Source organism: Mobula birostris, chromosome 8 (genome assembly GCF_030028105.1).
Source record: "Mobula birostris isolate sMobBir1 chromosome 8, sMobBir1.hap1, whole genome shotgun sequence".
Taxonomy (NCBI): Eukaryota; Metazoa; Chordata; class Chondrichthyes; order Myliobatiformes; family Myliobatidae; genus Mobula; species Mobula birostris.
The window spans coordinates 142,540,339-142,565,532 of NC_092377.1; the positions used below are offsets into that span (position 1 = coordinate 142,540,339).

General features: G+C 41.5%; 1 protein-coding gene across 1 annotated transcript in view; it reads left to right on the forward strand.

Moving 5' to 3' along the window:
• Positions 1 to 25,194, forward strand: part of LOC140202077 (scavenger receptor cysteine-rich domain-containing protein DMBT1-like) — a 197,903-nt gene that overhangs the window by 90,013 nt on the left and 82,696 nt on the right. The window contains exons 8-10 of the mRNA XM_072266938.1: positions 11,715 to 11,747; positions 12,376 to 12,690; positions 24,594 to 24,899. Of these exons, the coding sequence (XP_072123039.1) occupies positions 11,715 to 11,747; positions 12,376 to 12,690; positions 24,594 to 24,899 (654 nt within the window). The remainder of the gene's footprint in view (positions 1 to 11,714; positions 11,748 to 12,375; positions 12,691 to 24,593; positions 24,900 to 25,194) is intronic.

The window sequence follows — 25,194 nt, forward strand, 5'->3', positions numbered from 1 at the left end:
TTTCTACGCAAACACATTGGTATTCTCATACAGGCCATATTGAAGCCAGTTAGTACACTGCCCACCACAATCTACATAAGTTTTCCAGAGATTTGATGACATGTCGAATCTCCGCAGGCTCCTGAGAAGGAGTTACTGCCAGGCTTTCTATACAATTATATTTACATGATTTGTCCAGGAGAGGTCCTCTGAAGTAGTGGTCTTATTGAAATTGAGCAAGAACTTGTTGCTGTTAAACCACTCAGCCAAATTTTCACGCTCCACCCTGTATGCCGATTCATCTCAATTTTTCTACGGCCTACTACAGTGGTGTCATCAGCAAACTTGTATATAGTGTTAGAGCTGTACGTAGTCATAGAGTCATTGGTATAAAATGAATAGGGCAGGGGCCTAAACACACGTCCCTGTGAAGCTTCTGTGCTGACGGAGATTGGGCAGTACATGTTTTTGCCAATCTGAACTGAGTGGGACCTGCAAGTGGAGAAGTCTAAGATCCAATTGCATCAGTGGGCATTGAGGCCCAGGTATTGGAATTTACTGATTAATTTTCAGTGGATTACGGTATTACATGTTGAGCTTTAATTGATGAAGATATGTGTGCATCTTTGCTGTCCAGATGTTTCTGGGTTGTACAAACAGCCACATGGCAGCTGTGGTTGCTTCGGTCCGCAAATTGGAGTGGATCCAAGTTGCCACTCAGACAGGAACTGTGATGCTTCAACACCAGCATCTCAAACAACTTCATCGCTGTGGATGTGTGTATAGAATGTGTGACCAATGTGTCATACAGCATGTAGTGTTGCACCTCATTAAAAAAAAAACTCTACAAATAAAGGTAGATAATGCTTATTTTTATGGCTAAATGAGTAAATATATCACCTGAGAGGACTGAGATATTTTCACAAGAAGCATCTCATCTTGGCTTGGAACCAGCGAGACGGTTATGAGCCCATGTGTTCATAACACCACAAGACGATAAGATACAGGAGCAGAATTAGGCCATTGGGCCCATCGAGTGTGCTCCGCCATTTCCTGGCATAAGCACCGCTACTATCTCTGTCAGCGCATCCCAGGTACCTAACGCTCTATGTGTCAACAACTTGCCCAGTAAATTGCCTTTATATTTTCCCTGCCCTCATCTTCAACTACAATTTCTAGTATTTGACATTTATAACATGGAATAAATATTCTGGGTGCTGACCTCATCTATGCCTCGTAGACTTGTATATATTCTGATCAGGTCTCCCTGCATCCTCTGACACACCAACCAAAATAATTCTCATGTATCTAACCTCCCTTTAGAGCTAATGCGATCTAACACAGACAGTAAACTGGTAAAACTATTCTGCCCCCTGCTTAAAACACCCACAACTTCATAATGGAACCTACTGCTCCAGATACCAAGCAAATGTTTTGTACAACTGCATCATTAATTATGAATCATGAAAGGCATGGGTGCGAAGCGCTATCCTTTGATGTCCTTCTCCACTCTTCAGGCTTCCTCAGTATCTGTGACATGAACAAACTTACAAGAAAACCCATTTGTTATATCACATATAACTGAGCTCTCAGCACCAATCACTGTGGAACACCACAAAATACTCTCTTCCTGCGAGACTATTATTGTTCAATCACAACTCTCTGTCATTTAAGGGCAAGTCAATTCTGAATCCAATCCTGACCAACCCACCAGAGGGACACTTTTAAACAGGTTCCTGAAGTCCGTGTGGACAACGTCCACTGTTCTACTGTCATCAACAGCTTTGGTCACATTCTGAAAAGCTATGTGTCGTTGGTGAAAGATAACTTGTCCTGCAGAAAACCATGTAGTCTGTTCCTCTTACCATATAATTTTGATTTTTAATTCCATCATATTAATCCTATCCCTTCAAAAGTGAAAAAAAATCTCTACCACAACAGCCTCAAGTTCCTTGGATAAACCTATTTGCTTGTTTGTGGGTAGACAGGATCTTCATCAAAGTCCCGACAATCTTCACCTTTGCCTCTTTCTCTAAACTGGGATAAATCACATCAATCTCTGGAGATGCATTCATACGGATGCTCTTCAAAAATACTCAACATTATCTACTTCTTGAACTAAAAATGTCCTTGTGTATTGGAGTAGCTCATACCTATCCTATGTTCCTCTATGAATTCCTCATTTGTGACTAGAGATGCAAAATACCAGTTCTGTCCTCAGTCACCCTCTGGATCTGATTTGATGATTCTGACCCAGATAAGCATCCTCCCTTACTGATTGCCTATCAATATTGGTACATTAAAGGCATCCACTGTAGCAATATTGGATCATATAGATCTTCCCATCTTCTGCCTTCATATCTGTTCAGAGGTCCCAGTGATTATTGGGAGGCTAATTATACAATCCTCTAGAGTGACTGCAGATTTTGTCATTCTTCAATCTACCCATATTACCTCAGTGGATAGCCCTCCAGTTTGGCCCCCTGTGATGTCAGCTATGGCATTCTCCTTCATTAGTAATGCAAGTCCTCCACCTTTTTTACTCCTTTTTCTATCACATTTGCAATATTAAAATCCCCGAAATTTGAGCTGTTAGTCCAGTCCCTCTCACAGCCATGTTTCTATCATGGAGACAACATCATAGATAATTAATTGATCCAGGCTCTAAATTCACCAGCTTTACATTTAATACGCCTTTTTTTTTTGGCATGGACACACTTCAGTCTGTCTGTAACAGAATATTCCTTAACCTCTCTCTTTGTGTCTTTTCTTTCAGATATAAATTTTATAAACTCTACTTTCCCTTCAAACTCCACAACTTCTGATATCAGATTTGGATCCATACTATTGTAACTATGATCTCTAGAGATTCACCCTGCCTATCCTAATGTTACGTGACCACCCAGAGACTTTGTTGACCTTGACATCATGGAACCACCTTATCATCCCAGATTTAATTTTGAGCCACAGAATTACCTCTCTGTATCTCTGATTTTAGAATCCCATATCATTTTCACTCAACTGAAATATATATACTCTGCCAGCAGTTGTTACAGTGTTCTGGCAAGCTCTGCCATTTATCCCCTGGAGAGGAACCCACATCTCAAACACGCAAAGTTGTACTTTTGACAGGTGCGTAGGCACTGGGGTTTGGTGCGACATGAAAGTACTATTTAAAGCCATATCAGCCTTCTGTCTGCACGTCAGCGTGTGCAACTGCTGGTTCAACTGAATCACGATGTCTGAGATGAGGTGAAACAGGAACAACCTCACCAAACATAGTCTGCAGGGACTCCTGACCCCTGATCTCCTACATCTGATGGCAGGTGCATATCACTCCATTACTGCCATTGCTACCCGTCCAGTGAAACAAATGGAGTAGAATTAAGGAAAAGCAAACTTAGCTTGTGCTTACATTGCTGTTGGTAGTTTTTACTGAAGCCTTGTAGTCAAAAAGGAACCAGCAGTACACGGGAACTTTCACCATAATATCAATACCTTTTGTTCTCTCCAAACAGGTACTTACCTGCAAACTTTCAAATGTGTCCGGCTCCTCGTCTCAGCTGCAGATTGTTCTGTCACTCATCCTTCTACATCGCTTTGGAGAATCTGCCTCCTTGCAGCTGGATTTCTATCCATGAACATTAATATATTTTGTAAAGAAAACTTTATTGTTGTAGAATTTTGTCACGCACGTAAAAGCAATAAGAAGGAAGGTCTTCGTGAAGTGGGGCATATCAGAATCTTTAACTCAGGGTATGCGAGAGTGTGAGGGAGAGATGGTATCGGTAAAAGAAATACATTACGCAGTATAGGAGATGATGATCCCAGCAAAATATATGGAGGGATGCTGAAAGCTCGAAATAATAGACTTAAAGTACATTTTAAGGCACATTAAAATGATCATGGGTGCGGGAGAATATTATTCCCTTCTAGGGAATTGAGACATTTTTGCAAAGTGACTTTTATGCCCGGGAAAATGACATCATTTTTTTCTTTAGTCATTTCGTGTGGAAACAACATAGAATATTTGTGTGACATCGAGAGATGGAGGTGAATAAAGATGATGATAAGATAAAATATATTTGTTCTTTGGTTTCATGAATATTGGTCACACAAGAAAAGTAATTAAAGGGCATTCAGCACGGAGAGTCGTTTAGCGTTTTCAAGCACTTGCTGATAGTGTGCGTCGGGACGGGATCTCGGAATCATTTGTTAAAGTGGTAAACTGTGCCGTGGGTATGTGACAAATGAGATACATGATCACAGACAGCGACCACTTACACTAAAACACAGTCTTTGCAATGGGCTCAAAAATCCTCTCGGGCGGTAAATGTATATGACCAAATGCATTTAGAGTGGAAATATCGGGTCAATGACTTTACTCAGTTCATTGTTTCTTAGGAGGAGGTGAAAATGAATCCGAGATGTCCATGAAAGGACATGTCCTTTCTCATTGGCGCATTTCAGTAAACTGTCGTTCATGCCTACATGTTGTGAAAATCTATGGCTTGATTGTTTTTTTACCATAAATGGTGGCTGTCAAAGAGTGAGCTTTCAGATCAGTCGGAATGTTAGAACGTTTTAGAAGTGTTAAACTCAAGAGCCACCGCTATCACTGACTACTACGAAAATGCTGTGGTCGTTGTCGGCACTGCTTATGTTGCAGATCTGGAAATGTGAGTTTATTGAGATTTTTCTGTTACTGGCGTGTTGTTTGTTATTAATGTCTACAGTATTTTCGTGTAATATTATCGCTCTGTTACCAGTAGATGTGGAGTGTGGAATACAAAAACAAATGTGATTCTCTCTCAAGTTTGACATTGTGATGAAAAAAAATGTGGATATGTTTAAACAGTGGAAAATGTCTTTCTCCTGTCAATTGCTCAACTATCCAAATCAAATCTTAATGTGATTTAATTATAAGAGACAAATGGCAAAAGAGACCAGAAAACGGTCTGATTTATTTCTGATTTGAAATGATAGAAATGGAGCACTGAAATTTTGTATTAACGTTGTAGTTAAATTGAATACGTATTTTGGAAGTTTTTTGCCCTCTCTTTCTCTTTTGTTAGTATGGTTTTTGACCTGTTATAAGTGTTTCCATTAAATCATGGACTTCAGATTTTGAACTTATCATTGAGATTTCTGTCAAACAGTAAACAGTGAAATTGCACCTAAACAATGTCGTTGTGTATCTTAATGTTACAAACACTTACTAAAGCCTATCAGACCTTCTGAGGCATAGGCCGCCGACATGCTCGAGTAGCTCGCTGGGCCCCTGAGCCAGAAATGAGGTTTTTAGAGCTTCTGTTGTTGTTTCTGTTGCACTGGAATCCTTTGGCATTGGGTTGCTAGCCCCATGGCCAACTTCTCCTCTTTTCGCTACCTTGCTTGGGACCGTCCATGGGGATGTTTCTCATAAACATCACATCCGCAGCATCTGCGAATTATCATGCTAAATTGGTTATTAATTTGAGTTTATCAGACATGGTGAGCAAGAACTGTTGGGACACAGTGCACCAGAACTTGGTGTATATAACTCACTGAGCTTGAACAGACGCTGAAACTGTAGCCGTTAGAGCCTCAACGCTCGCACACATTCTTATCACTGGAAATTATGAATTACACCGCTATCTCGTAACATGTGAACCCGTGAAGTGAGCATTTTTTTTTAATGCAGTTATTTCAGATTTTGAAAAGGCTTTTCACATTTATCCTGGTATACAGCGAACACTGTTAAACTTAACACTGCTGGTATTATTCTTAAATACAGCATTTGAAAGCTGGGAGCTGTGGAACTTCCAAAGGGTGCTGCAGATTAATTATTCTTCAAATATACGATATTACTTAATTCTGCATTTTAATTCAGCACTTTTGTACGCCCCCGGAGAAAACAAACACATGCTTTTCTTAGTGTATTTTCCCGAGTTCCAATCTATAGATGTGAAGAATCGCAGATGTTATGAGTTTGAACTTTCTTCCACTTTCGTGGTCCCTCTGTCCGAGTTAAAGTTACCGTGCAGAATTTTGTGAAAATGGCGACTGTATTCTTTATCTCCTTTCAGTACAGTATTTGTTCGTCTCATTAAATCCCCATCCACAAACTAACGAGTAATCTGAACCGATATTACAAACGGAATACTCATCGGAGTTGTTCAGAACTGAAGAGTAGTCACTGTTGCGAAACAACACAGCGGAGTGTAATGTGTATAACTCAGTCAACGTGAGCAGCGGCCAACGCTGGAGCTGTTCCTGGTTGAACGCTGGCAACCCGTTCCTATCACTGGTAATTATCAGTTACCGCTCTTTCTACCACCGCGCGGCACAGTGAAGCAAACGAGCTTGAATAATGTATATTAGATCAGGTTTTAGACACGTTTTTCATTAATAAAATCATTCTGTTATGTTGAGAACACTTAATATTGAGAACAAGAGAAAACCTGCAATTTCTGGAAATTAAAGCAATACACACAAAAATGTCCTGGTGAAGGGGCTCGGCCCGAAACGTCGACTGTTTACGTTTTACAACAGATGCTGCCAGTTCTGCATGTTCCTGCAGCATTTTGTGAGGACGCAGAATATTATTTTTGTTATTTTTCTTAAATTATTCGAAGGATGCTAACACTGAAACTTTCATACAGATGATAATGTGTTGGAATTCAACGAGTTATCAAATATCTTGATTTATGTGTGATTATATATCAAACTGATTTTAAAAGAGAAATGTTGTACGTTTATGCGTCCTGAGAAAAGCAACCAAACTTTTTGACAACGCACTTTCCCATGTTCCATTATATGCACGCGTGGAAAATCGCATTTCCTGAGCTGTTGAACTTAATTCCATATTCCGTTTTCCTCTGTCCAAGTTAAACGATGGACAGATTTTAGTAAAATAAACACGCGACTATATTATTTATTTCCTTCCGAATATTTTATTGAAAACGTTTATTGATTGACTGTCAAATAGCGGGAGCCTTCTGGAGGACAGCACCATCAAGTAAATGAGAAATTGAGTTAACATCAAGTTGTCTGCTTAACATTTATGGAAAGAAAAAGAAATAAAATATTTCCCTATTATTCGGCTCATACAAACTAATTTGTCGAGTGTTACTATGTATATTGTTTACTTTTAGCTTGTTTGTTGCATTTTTCTGTGGTTGGCTGCTGCTTTTAAAATAGAATATGGCATCTGTAAACTTTTATTCGCAGATGAATTTCGGAAATGTTTCACTCCACAGAATAGGGGTGCGCAAATTATAAAGTTTTTGACTATGAATGCTTCTTCCTCGGGATTGTGATATCCGAGGGGATACTGGTTCTCTGTATTTAAGGATAGCTTAAGCTGGTCAGAATACAAAAACATGGCTATTTCATCCATAAGACATTCGTAGGAATTGGACCCTACAGGCACTATTTCACGCTGCAATTATTGTTCAGAACTTCTCATTAAGTGAACATCTAAGCAACTTCAAAGTTAATTTGTAATATACGTCAGCATACGTCCACCTGCGGAACTTTAAATAGCAGAACTTTGTTTCGTTATATTTGCCGTTGCAAATAAAGTTAACTTAAATTCACCGTCCGAAAACAGAGTTATATCGTCATGCAAACAAGCAGCATGCAAAGATCCGCGTCCATTCACCGAATCTGCGCAGATCAGCAACAACTCCTTTATAAGTCATTCCTTTTTCAATTTCCTTCTTTCTCAATCTACCGGCGTGATTGTACCATTCACCCACATAAAAGAGATAATTTACAGTGGTGATTCAACTTACCATGAAGCCTGTCCATGCGTATATTTAAGGCGGAAGGTGATCGTTTACTTATTGGTCAGGGTATCAAAAGATATGGCGAGAAGACAGGTGCATGGAGCTCAGTGTGAAACAGGAGAAAATCTGCAGATGGTGTAAATCCAAGCAAAATGCAGAGAATGCTGGAGAAAGACAGCAGGCAAGGCAGCATCTATCGACAAGTGTACTGCAGACGTCCTGCCGAAGGGTCGCTGCCCGAAACCTCGAGTGTTCCGTTTCCATAGATGCTGACCGGCCTGCTGAGTTCCTCCAGCATTTCGTGTGTGCTTATGGGGTTGAGTAGGATCCGTGAACAGTAACGATGCAAAGGCGGAGCAGACTTCTTGGGCTGAATGGCCTTATCCTGCTCCTATGTCTTATGGTTCAAAACTGCACACAATTTTCCAATTTGAGCCTCACTGATGTTTTATAGAATTTCAAGATAACAGCCCAGCTCCTTTACTCAATATATTGTTATGTGAAGGTTTTCTTTACGACCCTATCTACCTGTGACGCCACTTGAAACCCCCTTACACACGGAACGATGGATCTTTATTACTAGAATCCTCTCGTCTGCAGCACTACTTCGTGCGCTATCGCTCACCTAACCAATCGCTATTGCATGCCACAAGTCACAGGTCTCCAGTGTGAGAGGGAATCATATTAATCCTCACTCTGGATCCTTCTGTAAAACCAATGTCTAATCCAATTTACTACTACTTCTTGAATGCCAAGCGACTGAACGATCTTGACCAAGTTTTCATGCGAGACTTTGTCAAAGATCTTGCAACCTCAATGTGGACAACATCCACTGCTTTGCCTTCATCGCCTTTCCACGGAACATAATTGAAAAGTTCTGTAAGATTGGTTAGATACGACGTTCGACGGGCAAGCTCATGTTGAGTATCCTTAATCAATCGCTGTCTAGCCAAATACCTATGTACACGGTCTCCTAGTATATTTTGCAATAGCCTTCCACTTCTGACGTCAGCCTCACCGGCCTACGATTTTCTGGCGTGTCCCTACAGCTTCTCTTGAACAACAGAACAACAACACCTATCCTCATATCCTGCGGTATCTCATGCGTGGATAAAAGTCTTTTGAACATCTCTACCAAGGCCCCTGCAGTCTCTGCATTAGCCTCGTTCAGGTTTCGAGAGAATACCTTGTCAGGACCCAGGGATTTATCCAATCTAATTTGCTCCAAGAGAACAAACGCTGCCTGCTCTGTACATTTTATCGGGTCCAAGAACTCCCTGCTGCATTGGTTGAAATCTATAAAATCTTTAACTTCCCCGAGTAAATACAGATGCAAAAGAAATCGTTTAAGATCACTGCCGATCTCTAATTGCTCCTCGCATAGATTAGTACAATAATTTACCGAGGACAAATTTTGTCTATTGCTATCCGTTTGCTCTTAATGTATCTTTAGAAGCTCTTAAGATTCTTCCTCACCTTCTCTGCAACAAAATAAAACTCAAGCCTTGCTTTAGCATTCCTGATTTCCTTGTCTTGCATTCCTTGTACTGCTCAAGTACCTCATTTGTTCCAGTCTGCCTGTACCTGCTGTATAGGCAGACTGGAACAAATGCTCCTTGTTTTCCTTAACCAGGGGCTCAATACCTCTCAAAAACTAAAGTATATTGAACCTGTTCATCTTGCCTTTTACTCAGGCAGAAACATACAACCTGTATTTTCAAATTTTCACTTTTGTGGTCGTCATGGACACAGGAGGTCTCTCCGCATTTCCACATCCGGCAAGGGGAATATTTCAGTATCAAATCTGGTACCGCACTGCTCCAGATATGCAATAAGAGAAATAATACATTAAAACACAGTATTTCCTCGTGGAAGCCTCAATGAGCCAAGCCTCAACTCAGCACTCCAGCACTGGTCCAGTCACAAAAGGGCGACTTAAACTTAACTTATTTTTGTTGGTCCTTGCTAAGTGCAATCCATTGTCTTCTCTGGAACTGTCCAGAGCAAAATGTGCCGACTTTTACTTCTACTTCTTTTAAACTCTCCCACCGCCCATCACGTTAACCCAAACCGATAGCTCCTCAGGTCTGTCCACAGTCCACAGTAAGAGGAACTGTTTACCATTGGATGAAACTCAATACTGTTGATAGTCTTCCTAGAAGTGTTACCCTGCAAAGGTCACAAGAAGAGCACAACGTGTAATACTGATGAAGGTGAAAAAGAATCTAAAGGTAACAGCAAAATACCTGCAATAATCTCTGTGCATATATCCACCATGGAGGAAACCACTGCTTTCCAAAAAAAAACTTTGCTGCAATTCCCAACTTTGCAAAAGACCACCTCGATGTTCTCCAACACTCCTGGGACAGCGTTCTGTGCACAGATGAGAAAAAAAGTTAAATTTTTTGGCAGAAATGCACATTGCTATGTTTGGTGAAAAAGGGACACTGCTGACCAACACCAAAACCTCATCCAAACTGTGAAGCATGATGGAGGGAACGTCATGGTTTGGGGCTGATCTGCTGCCTCAGGGCCTGGATAGTTTGCTGTCATGGAGGGAATATGAATTAGAAATTGTATCAAGATATTTTACAGGAGAATGTCAGGGTTGCAGTCCGAAACCTGAAGCTTGAGAGAAGTTGAATAATGCAACAAGGCAACAAACCGAAAGACAGGAGTAAATCAACACCAAAGTGGTTCAAAAAGATGTTATTTCGAGTTTGGAATAGTCGAGTCAAAGTCCTGCACTTAATCCTATAGAAATATTGTGGAAGCACATGAAGCAAGCAGTTCATTCGGGGAAGCTCACCAACATCCCAGTTATTGCTGTACAAGGGGGTCATACCAGTTACTGAAAACAAAGGTTCACATACTTTTTTCCAGCAAATGCATGTAATATTGGATTTTTTCTTAATAAAGAAATGAACAAGTATTCTGTTTTTGTGTTACTTATTTAATTGGGTTCTCCTTATCTAGTTTTAGCACATGCAAAAGTCTGATCACATTTTCTACAGGGTTCACAAACTTTATCGCACCACTGCTAAGGATGTTGCCAGGACTGGCAGATTTGAGTTACAGAGGAAGGTTGAACAGATTTGCAGTTTATTCCCTGGATCGTATTTGGAGAAGAGCTTATAGAGACACACAAAATTATGTCACGTACAGATAGAGTGAATATATGCAGGACCTTTCCCTCAACTTTGGTGATGGGTTCGAGTAAAATATGAAATATTTACTGGGAATCAGAGGGAAACTTCTACGCTCAGACGTTGGCGCGAGCGTAAAAAGTCGTGAATTCTATTGGTGGATGCGGTGTCAATTGCAACACCTAAAGACGTTTGAATAGTTACATAGGTCGGAGGGCTTCGGAGGGCTACGAAGGGCTATGCCTTGGGTGCTGGTAGATGGGACTGGAAAAAATACTAGGTACGCACGGAATAATGGGCTGATTGGTCTGTTTCTGTGCAGTAGTGCTCTATGACTGTTTTATTTAGCTAAAGCCAGTTCATTTGGGCAAATTTGAGATGTCACGAGTGGGGTAGGGTAATCACCGGGGTCCTAAAAAAACTACTTTTCTGTGTCTCACTTGCCTTACACTCGTAGAGGCGGACACATCGTCGGCCATCCACAGGAGTTGTAGAGGAGAACTAAACAGATGTGATCTCTAACCTCACAATGTGAGGATGTGTCCGGATGTCAGCACACCGAAAGTAATTTTCAATGCAAAAACACAATGTGAAATAACAGCTGTCGACTTGTGATAATGGTGTCATTAAAACAAATATATGAGAAAGTGAAACCACTCTTCTATAACAGTTCGGTAGACACCGCCTCACATCATTAAGACATTTCTCGCTGATGGATTTATAAGTTTGATAACCTGCCTCCCATGAAACCTCCGCTTCTACGTCCCAACGCGACAGCTCCACAACTAAATCTAATCATGTTTTTTTCTTGTTTTAGGGCGTCCGGGGAATTGTCAGCCTGACCGATCAGGTAATCTTTCTTAATTATCATTACGCGTAGGGCTGGGTCTGCTTGTCACTGAAAATCAAGCTGAGAAGTGACTGCTGAAATCCCGTGCAGTAATTCGGCAGAGAAATGATTCCGCTGACATTGTCCAAAAGCTTAAAGGTGTTCACACAGTTTATTTTTGAGTGTTGAGGCTGAAATCACGTTAAGGCTCATTTTAACCCTTTCTCCTTTGGGCCCCAGTTAGAGGAATGTCTCCTCCCGTCCAAACAAGTTTGGGTTCTATCACTGAATTGATGAGGGCTGAGTGCAGTGGGATACTGAACTGAGACGTCTAACAGCTGTTCCCCGAAAAGAGAAAACGATCCCTCAGCTCATCCTTTTTTTTCGTCTGCGAAACGCTTTGTTCTCCGGAACAACCGGATGGCTCCCGGTTCACCGGATGATCACGAGCTTATTCTCTGTTTTTGTCACGTTTATCAGTTCGTGCGTTGTCTGCCGCAGCCTGATAGTTCGTTTGATCATAACATAGCACCTGCGGAGTTTAAATGCTTGGGGTGGGTGGGCAGAGGGAGCGGTTTACTGAGCATCGAGTAGCAGCAATCTTAAACTAACGTTAAAGATTGATCTTTCATTAATTGATATTTTTCAGAAAGCGTGAAGTTGAGGTTGATGAACGGAGGCAGTCGATGTGCCGGGAGACTGGAGGTTCACTACTGGGGAATCTGGGGGACTGTGCACAGTTATACTTGGGACCTACAAGACGCGACTGTGGTGTGCCGGGAGCTGGGTTGCGGCAAAGCGGTGGATGCCCCGGGGTGGGGTCACTTTGGAGCAGGTTCCGGACCCGTTATGACCCAAAAAGTTCAGTGCAACGGAAACGAAGCAACCCTGCGGGAGTGTAAATCTAACACATGGGGTCATTATGCGTGGCCTCACTCCAATGATGCTGGTGTCATCTGCTCAGGTAAAAATCAGAATTTTGTCCCTTCCATCCCGCTGGATTGATGACTCCATGATGTCCCAGCTGTAAAATAGCGCGAGCTGATAGCCCACCCCCAGTGAAGTGAAACTCAATTGAGTTATGTCGAAATTATTCCCGTCATGTTGTGATTGCAATTTGTGTTACTGAGCCAATTTTTGTCTACCTTTGTGGGGAAGCTTTGTGTATTCCCCTCATGATTTACACATCTCAATAAAGAGTTAAGTCCTCGTTTCTCCACAATTATAGTGCAGCCAGACAGATAGCATCTGTGAATATAGAATAACAACTTCCCAAAGGTCAGGTGCTGGAAATGTGAAATAACCTCAAAAGATGTTGCAATCAGTGCAATCCCGTATAACAACTGTGGTGCCGAAATTAGAGTTAACACACTTTGTATCCCCGTCTTTGCAAAATATTTTCCTTCCGTGTGTCCATGCAGTTCCTGCTACAAAATAGGTCTCGGTTAAAAAGAAACAACATAGTAACTGCTACTCCCTCCCTACAAATGCTGCCCGACCTGATAAATAAGACAAAACAAAGGAGCAGAAGTCGGCCATTAGGCCCATCGAGTCTGCTCCGCCATTTTATCATGAGCTGATCCATTCTCCCATTTAGTCCCACTCCCCCGCCTTCTCACCATAACCTTTGATGCCCAGTCTCCTCAGACACCTGTGAATCTCTGCCTTAAATACACCCAATGACTTGGCCTCCACTGCTGCCCGTGGCAATAAATTCCATATATTCACCAACCTCTGACTAAAAAAAAAAATCTTTGCATTTCTGTTCTGAATGGACGCCCATCAATCCTTAAGTCATGCCCCCTCGTACTAGACTCCCCCACCATGGGAAACAACTTTGCCACATGCACTCTGTCCATGCCTTTCAACATTCGAAATGTTTCTATGAGGTCTCCCCTCATTCTTGTAAACTCCATGGAATACAGTCCAAGAGCGGACAAACTTTCCTCATATGTTAACCCTCTCATTCCCGGAATCATTTAGTGAATCGTCTCTGTACCCTCTCCAACGTCAGCACATCCTTTCTTAAATGAGGAGACCAAAACTGTCCACAGTACTCCAAGTGAGGTCTCACCAGTGCCTTATGTTGCCTCAACATTACTTCCTTGCTCCTATACTCTATTCCTCTAGAAGTGAATGCCGACATTGTATTCGCCTTCTTCACTACCAACTCATCCTGGAGGTTAACCTTAAGAGTATCCTGTACGAGGAATCCCAAATCCCGTTGCATCTCAGAACTTTGAATTCTTTCCCCATTTAAATAATTGCCTGCCCATTTATTTCTTCTTACAAAGTGCATAACCATACACTTTCCAACATTATATTTGATTTGCCACTTCTTTGCCCATTCTTCCAATCTATCCAAGTTTCTCTGCCAACTGTCCGTTTCTTCAACACTACCGGCCCCCCCACCTATCTTGGTATCGTCAGCAACCTTAAACACAGTGCCATCTATTGCATAATCCAAATCGTTGATGTACAATGTAAAAAGAAGCGGCCCCAACACGGGCCCCTGTGGACCACCACTGGTAACTGGCAGCCAACCAGAACAGGATCCCTTTATTCCCACTCTCTGCTTTCTGCCAATCAGCCAACACTTTATCCACATTTGTAACTTTCCTGTAATTCCATGGGCTCTTATCTTGTTAAGTAGCCTCATGAGTGGCACCTTGTCAAAGGCCTTCTGAAAATCCAAATATACAACATCCACTGCACCTTCCTTGTCTAGCCTACTGGTAATTTCCTCAAAAAATTGTAATAGGTTTGTCAGGCAGTATTTTCCTTTGAGGAATCCATGCTGAGTTCTGCCTATCTTGTCATATGCCTCCAGGTACTCTGTAACCTCATCCTTGACAATCAAATCCAACAACTTCCCAACCACCGATGTCAAGTTAACAGGTCTATAATTTCCTTTTTGCTTTTGGAGGCCTATGAAGAACTGCCATCACGGTCCTTTTACCCCTGCGATTTCTTAGCTCAACCCATAAAGATTCTGCACCTTCCGATCCTATATCATCTCTTTCTAATGATTTAATATCATTTCTTACCAATAAAGCCACGCCTACCTTCTGCCTACCTTCTGCCTACCTTCCTATCCTTCCGATACACTGTGTTTCCTTGGACGTTCAGCTCCCAGAGACATGCATCCTTTAGCCACGTCTCAGTGATGTCCACAATATCATACCTGCAAATCTGTAGCTGTACGACAAGATCACCCACCTTATTCCAGAGTTTTTGGTTTAAGATCAGATTTATTGCATTTGCGTTTATTTTATGTCGACACGACACTGGTCACGACATTGAATACTAACCTGACACTGCGTGAGTGGCAGGGTAGTGTGAGACTCAATGGCAAATCTGCGCGTCCCGTGAGCCAGTTCCCTCGTGGTACTTTCATTTGTGATGTTACCTTCAGTAACATGGAAATTAAGTGCAATGCACTTGGTCGAGACTGAATACTGTTGTGTGTCGGTAATGGAGAAAATGAGTGCCCATCGTGGTAGAAAGGATGGTTAAGACGTTGGAAATGTACTTAGATGAGTTACTTTGTTCTGAATGATCTCAAATATCTTGAGCATTATGGGAGTCGATCCATGTTAGTATTGCCTGACATTCCTGAATTTTGACTCATCAATAATAACATGATATTGGGGAAAATCAAAAGACACATTTGCAACCTGATATTTAAAGGTTGCATAAGTGTTGTCGCCGTTGCCTTAGTGCGTCCCACCTGGTTTAGGTTCTGTTAATGTTTGACTGCTAAGTTACAGATGATGTGATGTGCAATCTCAGAATGTCGAGGAGAGATGATGTGAGCTCCTCTTGTATTCCTGACACTTGGCCAGTATGAACGCATTACATCACGTATAAGCTCATACTTGATTAATATTTAGGCTTTGCACTACCTGATCTGGAAATGAGGGCAAATGTTAAAAAGCATCAGAGAAATTCATCTGCTTTCAAGATATAGAGAAAATGCTACGTAGGCTGGTGCCCACAATGAAGCTAACTCAGTCCAAAACTTTTTGCATCTTCTTTAAATCCTGTGCGGTAGCCCTCCCACCCCGATTCCCACACACCCCATACCAGAATGCGATGCTGCCAGTTATAATGCTCTGCACGGTACAACTGTAAAAAATTGCGAGTGTTTTTGGTGTCATACCAAATCTCTTCAAGCTCGAATAAAGTGCATTCGCCATCTTGCCTTATTTGTAACTTCATCGATAAATTGGACCCAAGATATAGTCTAGGAAATGTTGTCACCCAGGAATTTGAAAGTGCTAACTCATTCCACTTCTGATTCCCCTATGTGGACAGGTATCTGTACCTTCTTCTTCACCTTTCTGAAGTTCACAATCAATTATTTGGTTCAGTGAAGGTTGTTGCTGCAATACCACACAATTGCTTTATATATCCCGTTCTGTACGACTCTCATTACTATCTAAAATTCTGCCAACAATTATTGTGTCACCAGCGAATTTGCAGATCGGATTTGAACAGTGCCTAAACACACAGTCATAGGTGGAGAGAGCGTGAAGCAGTAGGCGAAGCACACATCCTTGAGGTGTTCCAGTGTTGATAATCAGCGAGGTGGAGATGCTTTTTCCGATCATCGCAGACATTGCTTTTCTGCTTAGGAAATCAAGGATCCAGTTGCACAGGATGGTACAAAAGACCCAGGTCTGGAACATTCGATCAGAATGGTTGGAATGTTTGTTTTAAGCACTGAACTCTGGTCAATAAACAGCATCAATAAATTATGGTAGTTTCCAAATACTCCAAGGTAGCATGAAGAGCCAATAAGTGGGACAGTCATCCGTAAATCCAACCTGGTATTTTTGTCTTTTAAATGCCACTAATCTTGCTATCAGTTGTCTACGAACCTTCTGGCTTTTGATTCGGGTACGTACAGTATGTTCTCGTTGGCCCATAGTCGTTCACAAGAAGTAGAAGATATGAAACATCGGGTAGGCAGAACAATATTATTTTAAGCTGCGGCCGTATGGAAATCAAATTGAACAACGCTTGGAATATCGGCACATTTATCTCGATAAATATGAGGGAATGCGGTTTAGTTAGCAATCGAGAACTTGAGATACAGTAAGGAGGAACAGAAGACGGAATGTTGAAGAAGTTTGATAAATAGAAAGATCTTGCTGTTCATAGCTTCATAGATCCATTTAAAGTGGCAACAGAGGACGGAGGGCTTCAGAGATCTTATAACATCTTTTTCTCTCAGAGGTCAAAATAAAGCATAAAAGAGTTGGGTCATCGTAGCAAAACTTTGTAAAACACTATTTAAGTTGCACTTGGAAAACTAACTGCAGCTCAGCAGCCATTTTATAAGAAACTTTGGGAATGATTTTACTTGATGAGTCGCAGAAGAGATAAACAAGGATTTTTCTTGAAAGAGGATTTTATTTATGGAGAAAAGACTGGAAAGACTGAATTCATTTTCTACAAAAGAACAAGGCCGACATGCGACCTGATAGATTTGTGTAGAAATGTGAGGAAAAGATGGTTAGATTTTCAGAAATCAATCAAGAACATAAAAGCAAGCAATTGAGTTAAAGTGGATATAGGTTTAAAGTTGTAATTGTGACCTACAAGACGCGACTGTGTTGTGCCTGGAGCTGGGTTGCAGTAAAGCGGTGGATGCCCCGGGGTGGGCTCACATTGGATCAGGTTCCGGACCTGTTGTGGTCCAAAATATTCAGTGCAACGGAAACGACACAACTCTGCGGCAATGTACATCTTACTCTTGGGGTCATTATGCGCCGTCTCACTCCAGTGATGCTGGGGTTATCTGCTCATGTAAAAATCAGAATTTATTCCCTTCCATCCCGCCGGATTGATGGCTCTATGATGTCCCGTCTGTAAAATAATGCGGGCTAACAACCCGCCACCAGTGATGTGAAACTAAATCTGGGCTGTGTCGAAATTATTCCCGTCATGTTGTGATCGCTATTTGTGTTACTGAAAATTTAACCGATATTAATTAAACACGTACATTTAGTACACAGTACTGGACACGATACAGCATTTGAAAGGGCTCAGCAGTCAAGTAGCATCTATGGAGCAAGATAAAATGCTGTCAGTGCTGATACTGATCCGGAAATGAATTACTGAGAAATTTTATACCAGAGATAATGCACATTGCGCTGAGTTCCTCCATAGTATGTTTTTAGTTTTTCCATTTTCCAGCATTTGCATCGACAGAGTCATGAAGTTGTCTGCCCTCGGGGGAAAGCTTTGTGTAATCCCCTCATAATTTACGCACCTCAATAAAGATTTAAATCCTCGTTTCTCCACAATTATAGTGCACCCAGACAGATAGCATCTGTGAATATAAGAATAACAATTTCCCAAAAGCCAGGTGCTGGAAATGTGAAATAACTTAAATGTAAAAATGTTGCAATTACTGCAATCTCGTATAACAACTGTGGAGCAGAAAGCAGAGTTAACACCTTCTTTGTATCACCATCTTTCCAAAGTATTTTCCTTCCGTATGTCCATGTAGATCCTGCTGCAAAATAAAGTTATAAAGAAACAACATAATAACTCCTGCGCCCTCCATACAAATGCTGCCTGACCTGAGATATAAATCTAGAGTTTTTGGTTTAAGATCAGATTTATTGCATTTGCGTTTATTTTATGTTGACACGACACTGAATACTAACATGACGCTGCGTGAGTTTCAGGGTACTATGAGAATCAATGGCAGATCTGCGCGTCCCATGAACCAAATCCCTCGTGGTACCTTCATTTGGAATGGTACCTTCAATAACATGGAAATTAAGTGCAATGCACTTGGTCGAGACGGAATACTGTTGTGTGCCAGTAATGGAGAAAATGAGTGCACATCGTGGTAGAAAGGATGGTTAAGATGTTGGAAATGGACTCAGATGAGTTACTTTGTTCTGAATGAGCATTGTGGGAGCTGATCCATGTTAGCATTCTCTGACATTCTTGAATTTTGACTCATCAACAATAATATCATTTTGGGGAAAATTAGAAGAGACACTTGCTCCCTGACAATTAAAGATTGCATATGTATTGTCACTGTAGCATTTGTGCATTCCGTCTAGTTCAAGTTCTGTTCACGTTTGACTGCTAAGGTACAGATGATGTGATGTACAATCTCAGAATGTCGAGGAGAGATGATGTGAACTTCACTTGTATTCCTGACACTTGGTCAGTATGAACGCATTACATCACGTATGAGCTCATACTTGATTAATATTTAGGCTTTGCACGTCCTGCTCTGCAAATGAGGGCAAATGTTAAAAAAGAATCAGAGAAATTCATCTGCTTGCAAGATATAGAGAAAATGGTATGTAGGCTGGTGCTCAAGATGAAGCAGACTCAGTCCACAACTTTCTGTAGCTTCTTCAAAAACCTGCGCGGTAGCCCTCCCACTGCCATCCCCACACACCCCATACCAGAATGCGATCCTGCCAGTTATAATGCTCTCCACAGTACAAATGTAAAAAATTGTGATTGTCTTTGGTGTCGTATCAAATCTTATCAAACTCGAATAAAATACATTCGCCGTCGTGCCTTATTTGTAACTTCATCGATATATTGGACGCAAGATATAGTTTAGGAAATGTTGTCACCCAGGAATTTGAAATTGCTAACTCATTCCACTTCTGATCCCCGTATGTGGACTGGTGCATGTGCTCTCTTCTGAACCTTTCTCCAGTTCACAATCGGTTCTTTGGTTCAGAGAAAGTTGTTGCTGCGATACCACACAAATGCTTTATATATGTACATGTATATGGATTTCAGCAAGGCATTTGATAAAAGTCATAGTCATACTTTATTGATCCCAGGAGAGTATGACTAATTAATATTAATCAATATTAATCAAGTATGAGCTCATAGGTGATGTAATGCGTTCATACAGACCAAGTGTCAAGAGTACAAGTGAAGTTCACATTATCTCTCCTCGACATAAAGTACCCCATGCGAGGCTTATGGAGAAAGTAGGGAGGCATGGGATCCAGGGGACATTGCCTTGTGGATCCAGAACTGGCTTGCCCACAGAAGGCAAAGAGTGGTTGTAGACAAGTCATATTCTGCATGGAGTTCGGTCACCAGTGGAGTGCATCAGGGCTCTGTTCTGTGACCCTTACTCTTCGTCATGTTCATAAATGACCTGAATGAGGAGTGGAGGGATGGGTTAGTAAGTTTGCTGATGACACAAAGGCTGGAGCTGTTGTGGATAATGCGGAGCGCTGTCAGAGGTTACAGCGGGACATTAATAGGATAGAAAACTGGGCTGACAAGCGGCAGATGGAGTTCAACCCAGATAAGTGTAAAGTGGTTCATTTTGGTAGGTCAAATATGATGGCAGTATTAATGGTAAGACTCTTGGCAGTGTGGAGGATCAGAGGGATCTTGGGGTGCAAGTTAAGAAGGCGTACGGTGCATTGGCCTTCATCAGTCGTGGTACTGAATTTAGGAGCCGTGAGGTAATATTGCAGCTATAAAGGCCTCTGGTTAGACCCTACTTGGAGTACTGTGCTCAGTTCTGGTCGCCTCACTACAGGAATGATGTGGAAGCCATAGAAAGGGTGCAGAGGAGAGTTACAAGTATGTTGCCTGGATTGGGGAGCATGCCTTATGAGAATAGGTTGAGTGAACTCGGCCTTTACTCCTTGGAGTGACAGAGGATGAGAGGTTACCTGATAGAGGTGTATGAGATGATGAGAAGTATTGATAGTGTGGATAGACAGAGACTTTTTCCCAGGGCTGAAATGGTTGCCACAAGAGGACACAGATTTAAGGTGCTGGGAGTAGGTACAGAGGAGATGTCATGGGTAAGTTTATTTTTACTCAGAGAGTGCTGAGTGCGTGGAATGAGCTACCAGCAACGGTGGTGTACGCGGATACGATATGGTCTTTTAAGAGACTTTTGGATAGAAAAAAAGTTGCTTACAAAAAATTAGAAGGCGAGAGGTAAGCCTAGCAATTTCTAAGGTAGGGACATGTTCGGCACAACTTTGCGGGCTGAAGGACCTGGCTTGTGCTGTAGGTCTTGTATGTTTCCTTGCCTCTATGCTCCTATATCTCGTGCTGTGCGCCTTTTCATTCCCATCTAAAATTTTGCCAACAATAATTATGTCGTCAACGAATTTACAGATGGGGTTTGAACTGTGCCTAAACACACAATCATGGGTTTAGAGAGGGTAAAGCAGTGGGCGAAGCCCACATCCTTGAGGTGCATCAGTGTTGATAATCAGCGCGGTGGAGATGTTTTTTTCCGATCAGCGCAGGCTGTGATTTTCCGGTGAGGTAATCAAGGATCCAGTTGCAGAGGATGGTACAAAAAGCCCAGGTATGGAACGTTCGATCAGAACAGTTGGAACGTTTGTTTTAAGCACTGAACCATGGTCAATTAACAGCATTCTGATATAACTGTTGGTATTTTCCAAGTGCACCGAGGTAACATGAAGAGCCAATAAGTGAGATAGCCCTCTCTAAATCAAACCTGGTCTTTCTTGTCTTTTAAATGCCAGTAATCTAGCTATCAGTTGCCTACAAACGTCCTGGCTTTTGATTCGGGTATGTACAGTATGTTCTCGTTGGCACATGGTTGTCCACACAGGTTTTAAAGAAGTAGAAGGTACGAAACATAGGGATAGGCACATGGATATTATCTTAAGCTGCAGCCATACATAGATCAAATTGAATAATGTGTGGAATATTGGCAGATTTATCTCGATAAGTATGAGGGAATGCAGCTTACTGTAGCAAGCGAGGACATGGGATACAGTAAGGAGGAAGGGAAGAAAGAATGTTGAAAAGTTTTGATAAATAGAAAGATCTTGCGCTTCATTGCTTCATAGATCAAAAAAAAAAAGTGGCGACAGAGGATATCGGAGATCATATACTTTATAAGCATCCATTAGTCTCGTGATACCATGGATTTGTGTCTTGGAAGGTTTCCAGGGCGCAGGCCTGGGCAAGGTTTTATGGAAGACCATCAGTTTCCCATCCTGCAAGTCTCCCCTCTCCATGCCTCCGATGTTGTCCAAGTTAAGAGCAATAAGGACCCAAACAAATTGGAATTGGTGTTGTCGCAGAGCAATGTGTGGTTAAGTGCCTTGCTCAAGGACACAGCAGGCTGCGTCAGCCAAGGCTCGAACTAGCGACCTTCAGATCACTAGAGGAACGCCTTATCCACTTGGCCAAGCGCCAACAGAGATCTATAACATCTTTGCTATCAGAGGTCAAAATAAAGCATAAAGGAGTTGGGTCATCGTGATAAAACTTTGTAAAACACTATTTAAGCTTCACTTGGAACACTAACTGCAGCTCTGCAACCATTTTATAAGAAACTTTGGAAATGATTTTGCTTGAGGAGTTGCCGAAAAGATGAACAAGGAGTTTTCTTGAAACAGAGGATTTATTTATAAAGACAAGACTGGATAGATTGAATTCGTTTTCGACAAAATGAACAAGGCTGACATGCGACCTGATAGATTTGTGCAGAATTGTGAGGGAAAGAGGGTTAGATTTTCCGAAATCAGTCCAGAACATTAAAAACAAGTAATTAAATTGAAATGGATATGGGGCTAAAGTTGCCCTGACAGAGAGTGAAGGACATCTGGAATGTTTCAATGTTCATATCTCCTTCAGGTGAGCTCTCTTCTTAAAGGTTGGAATCCAACGGCATTTCTCCTTTACTGCTTTAATAGCCCACGTCGCTGCCAAGGAAGATGATTTTCCACCACCCCGATCTAGCACATTGTTAAAAAACACGTTTTCTAAGTTTTTGAATGCTATCCTTGCCCATTGTGGGTAACATGAAGAAACTACAAATATCTGTGTACATTTGTAGGTCGCATGTGAGGCAGCAGAAGATTGCAGGCTGGCGAATAATGACTGGTTATTACAAAGGATGCAGGAATAAGCCAAGGGTATTAGTATTGATGATTCTGTCTCCAGTGAAATGTACGTTTCTAAGAAAGTATTCTGAGACGATAACGCTCTGCATTTGGAATAACCAGACTGGCTTTGTCTAGGGGGAAACAGTGTACCATGAATTTGCTCAAGCTTTTTTTCCTTCTTGAAAAGCTAATCAAGCCGATTGATGAGTGCAAGGCAGAAAATATTTTCCCCGTAGACATAACTTAAGTCTTTGACGAGGACCCGCATGGCAGGTTGGGCCAAGAGGTTAAAGAGTGAAGTAGTTATTTGTATATAAACTCTTATTTCTGATAGGACAGAGAGGGTGGTGATGGAGAGTTGTTCATTCAGTTTTGAGAACGGAGAACAGTATTTTATTATTACAGTATATTAAATACCTGTATAACAATCCAGGTGGAATGACACAGAAGTTTGTGGATGGCATCAAAATTGCTGGCACGGTGCAGTGTTAAGAAATTTGTCCTTCGGTACATCACGATCTGGATCAGATGGAAAGGTGTGCGCAGGACTGGTAGTTCAAGCTTAACTCAGATAGGCACGAAATGATACATTTTTTTTAGAAATTAAACCTTCGTAAGACATGCATTGTGAATTAGTAGATCTTGAGAGGTGTTAATGAATAGAGAAAACAAGCAATTGATTCTGTGGAAGTGACAACACAAATGGGGTTGTGGGGCAGCCATCTGGCATAGTTTCCCTTATCGGCCGGGGATGTGAGCACTTTGCGGGCCGTCAGACTACTGATGTGTGCGATGTCGGTCCGAATGCACGTTTATTGCTGTGTACAGTTCTGATCTCTACGGTACTGGAAAGACGGTCTTCTGCTGGAGAGGGTGCAGAGAAGAATCAGAGGGTTTTTGATAGGACTAGACAGTTCGAGTTATAAGAAATATGGACAAGATGGGACTTTTTTTTAGCGAAGATTATGGAGATGTTCTGTTTTGGTGGTTAAAAAAAAGTAATAGCTGCAGAAATAGGATATTAACAAGTTCAGCAAGACAGGAAACATTTTCCTCATATTACAGAGCAGGGTTAATCGTGGGAAACGGCTTCATTGAACGATAATGAAGTACATTCATATTCATTCTTGCAGGGACTCCAGTCGTGGGATAGCAGAGGATCTGATGTAAAGCAAGGGAACTGGTTTATTTAAGGATCATTATCTGTCCCCAATTAATTTGGAAAAAAGAAAATTGAGGCTGCTGATGGTATGCTGATATCCTGATGTAAAAGTCGGTAAAGTTGACAAGTGGGCAAACCGGCTGAATGCACTTATGACAGAAAGATTGTTCAATTCGGAAACTAGAATAATTCCTCTCATGACTGCAGCGATTGATTTGCTGAGACACAGCATCAGCTTGTGAAATATGAGTAAAATCTGATCGGTATGGTGCCGAAATTAATCTACCAGTACCAAATAATTGCGGCGCAGAAGGGAGGAAGGAAAGCATGTCATCTGTATGAGATGAAACTTGAATTCCTATGAATTCAGAATCTGAAATAATCTGAACTCAATTGGATTTGACTGCACGGTGTTATAATTGTCATTATTATGACTGTCCTATGATGCTTTCTGAGAAGTACTGATATCCTGATCTGAAAATCAGTGAAGCGTTGACAGGACAAACCGACAGCATGCACTTGTGATACAGAGATCGTTTAAATCGTATTGCAGAATATTCTCAATCCGGACTGCAGAGAGTGCGTTGAGCACATGCAGCATTAACTTGCAATATGTGAGGGAAAACTGTTTGGTCTGGTGCCAAAATGATTCCACCAGCATTCAGTAGGTAGGGTGCACGAGGGAGGAGGGAAAACGTGCTAACTGTCTGTGACCAAATTTGAATCCCGACGATTTCGGAACGTAAAATTATCTGAAATCAAATAGTCATTATGATAACTGCGCTTTACATCTTATTTTTTTTCTAGATCACAGAGCTCCAAGATTGTTGTCCGGATCTGACGAATGTTCGGGAAGACTGGAGGTGCTGTTTGGTAAAACCTGGGAAAGGGCGTGTGTCCCGCACTGGGATATGGAAGATGCCAATGTTGTGTGCAGTCAGCTTCAATGTGGAGTTGCTGTTTCTGTGTTGAGTGGAGCCCGTATTGAAGAGGGAAATGAACATTCACGGAGCGTTGAATGTCAGGGCAATGAATTGACCCTTTCGGACTGTCCAGTTTCTTCAACTTGGCATAAATGCAACCACATGAATGATGTCATTCTGATCTGTTCCGGTGAGTACTAGGATTCAGAGTAAATCAATGGTAAACTTAGAAGGCACTTGGAAATCAATAGTCAGTTCTCAACAGTTCTTCCTGTTAAGGGCTTAATAGTGCAGCAATATTAACCAGCATTTTGGGGGTGAGGAGCCTTAAGAATTTCGTATTGGTCAGCATTAATGATTGATTTTAATGTGGGGGACTGAAGGAGGAATTGAAAAATGCCTCTATTTGGAAACTTCGATGGGCTAAAACAAGAATCATTCATCTAAACCTGATGAATATGCTCTTAAATTCGACAGACAGTAAA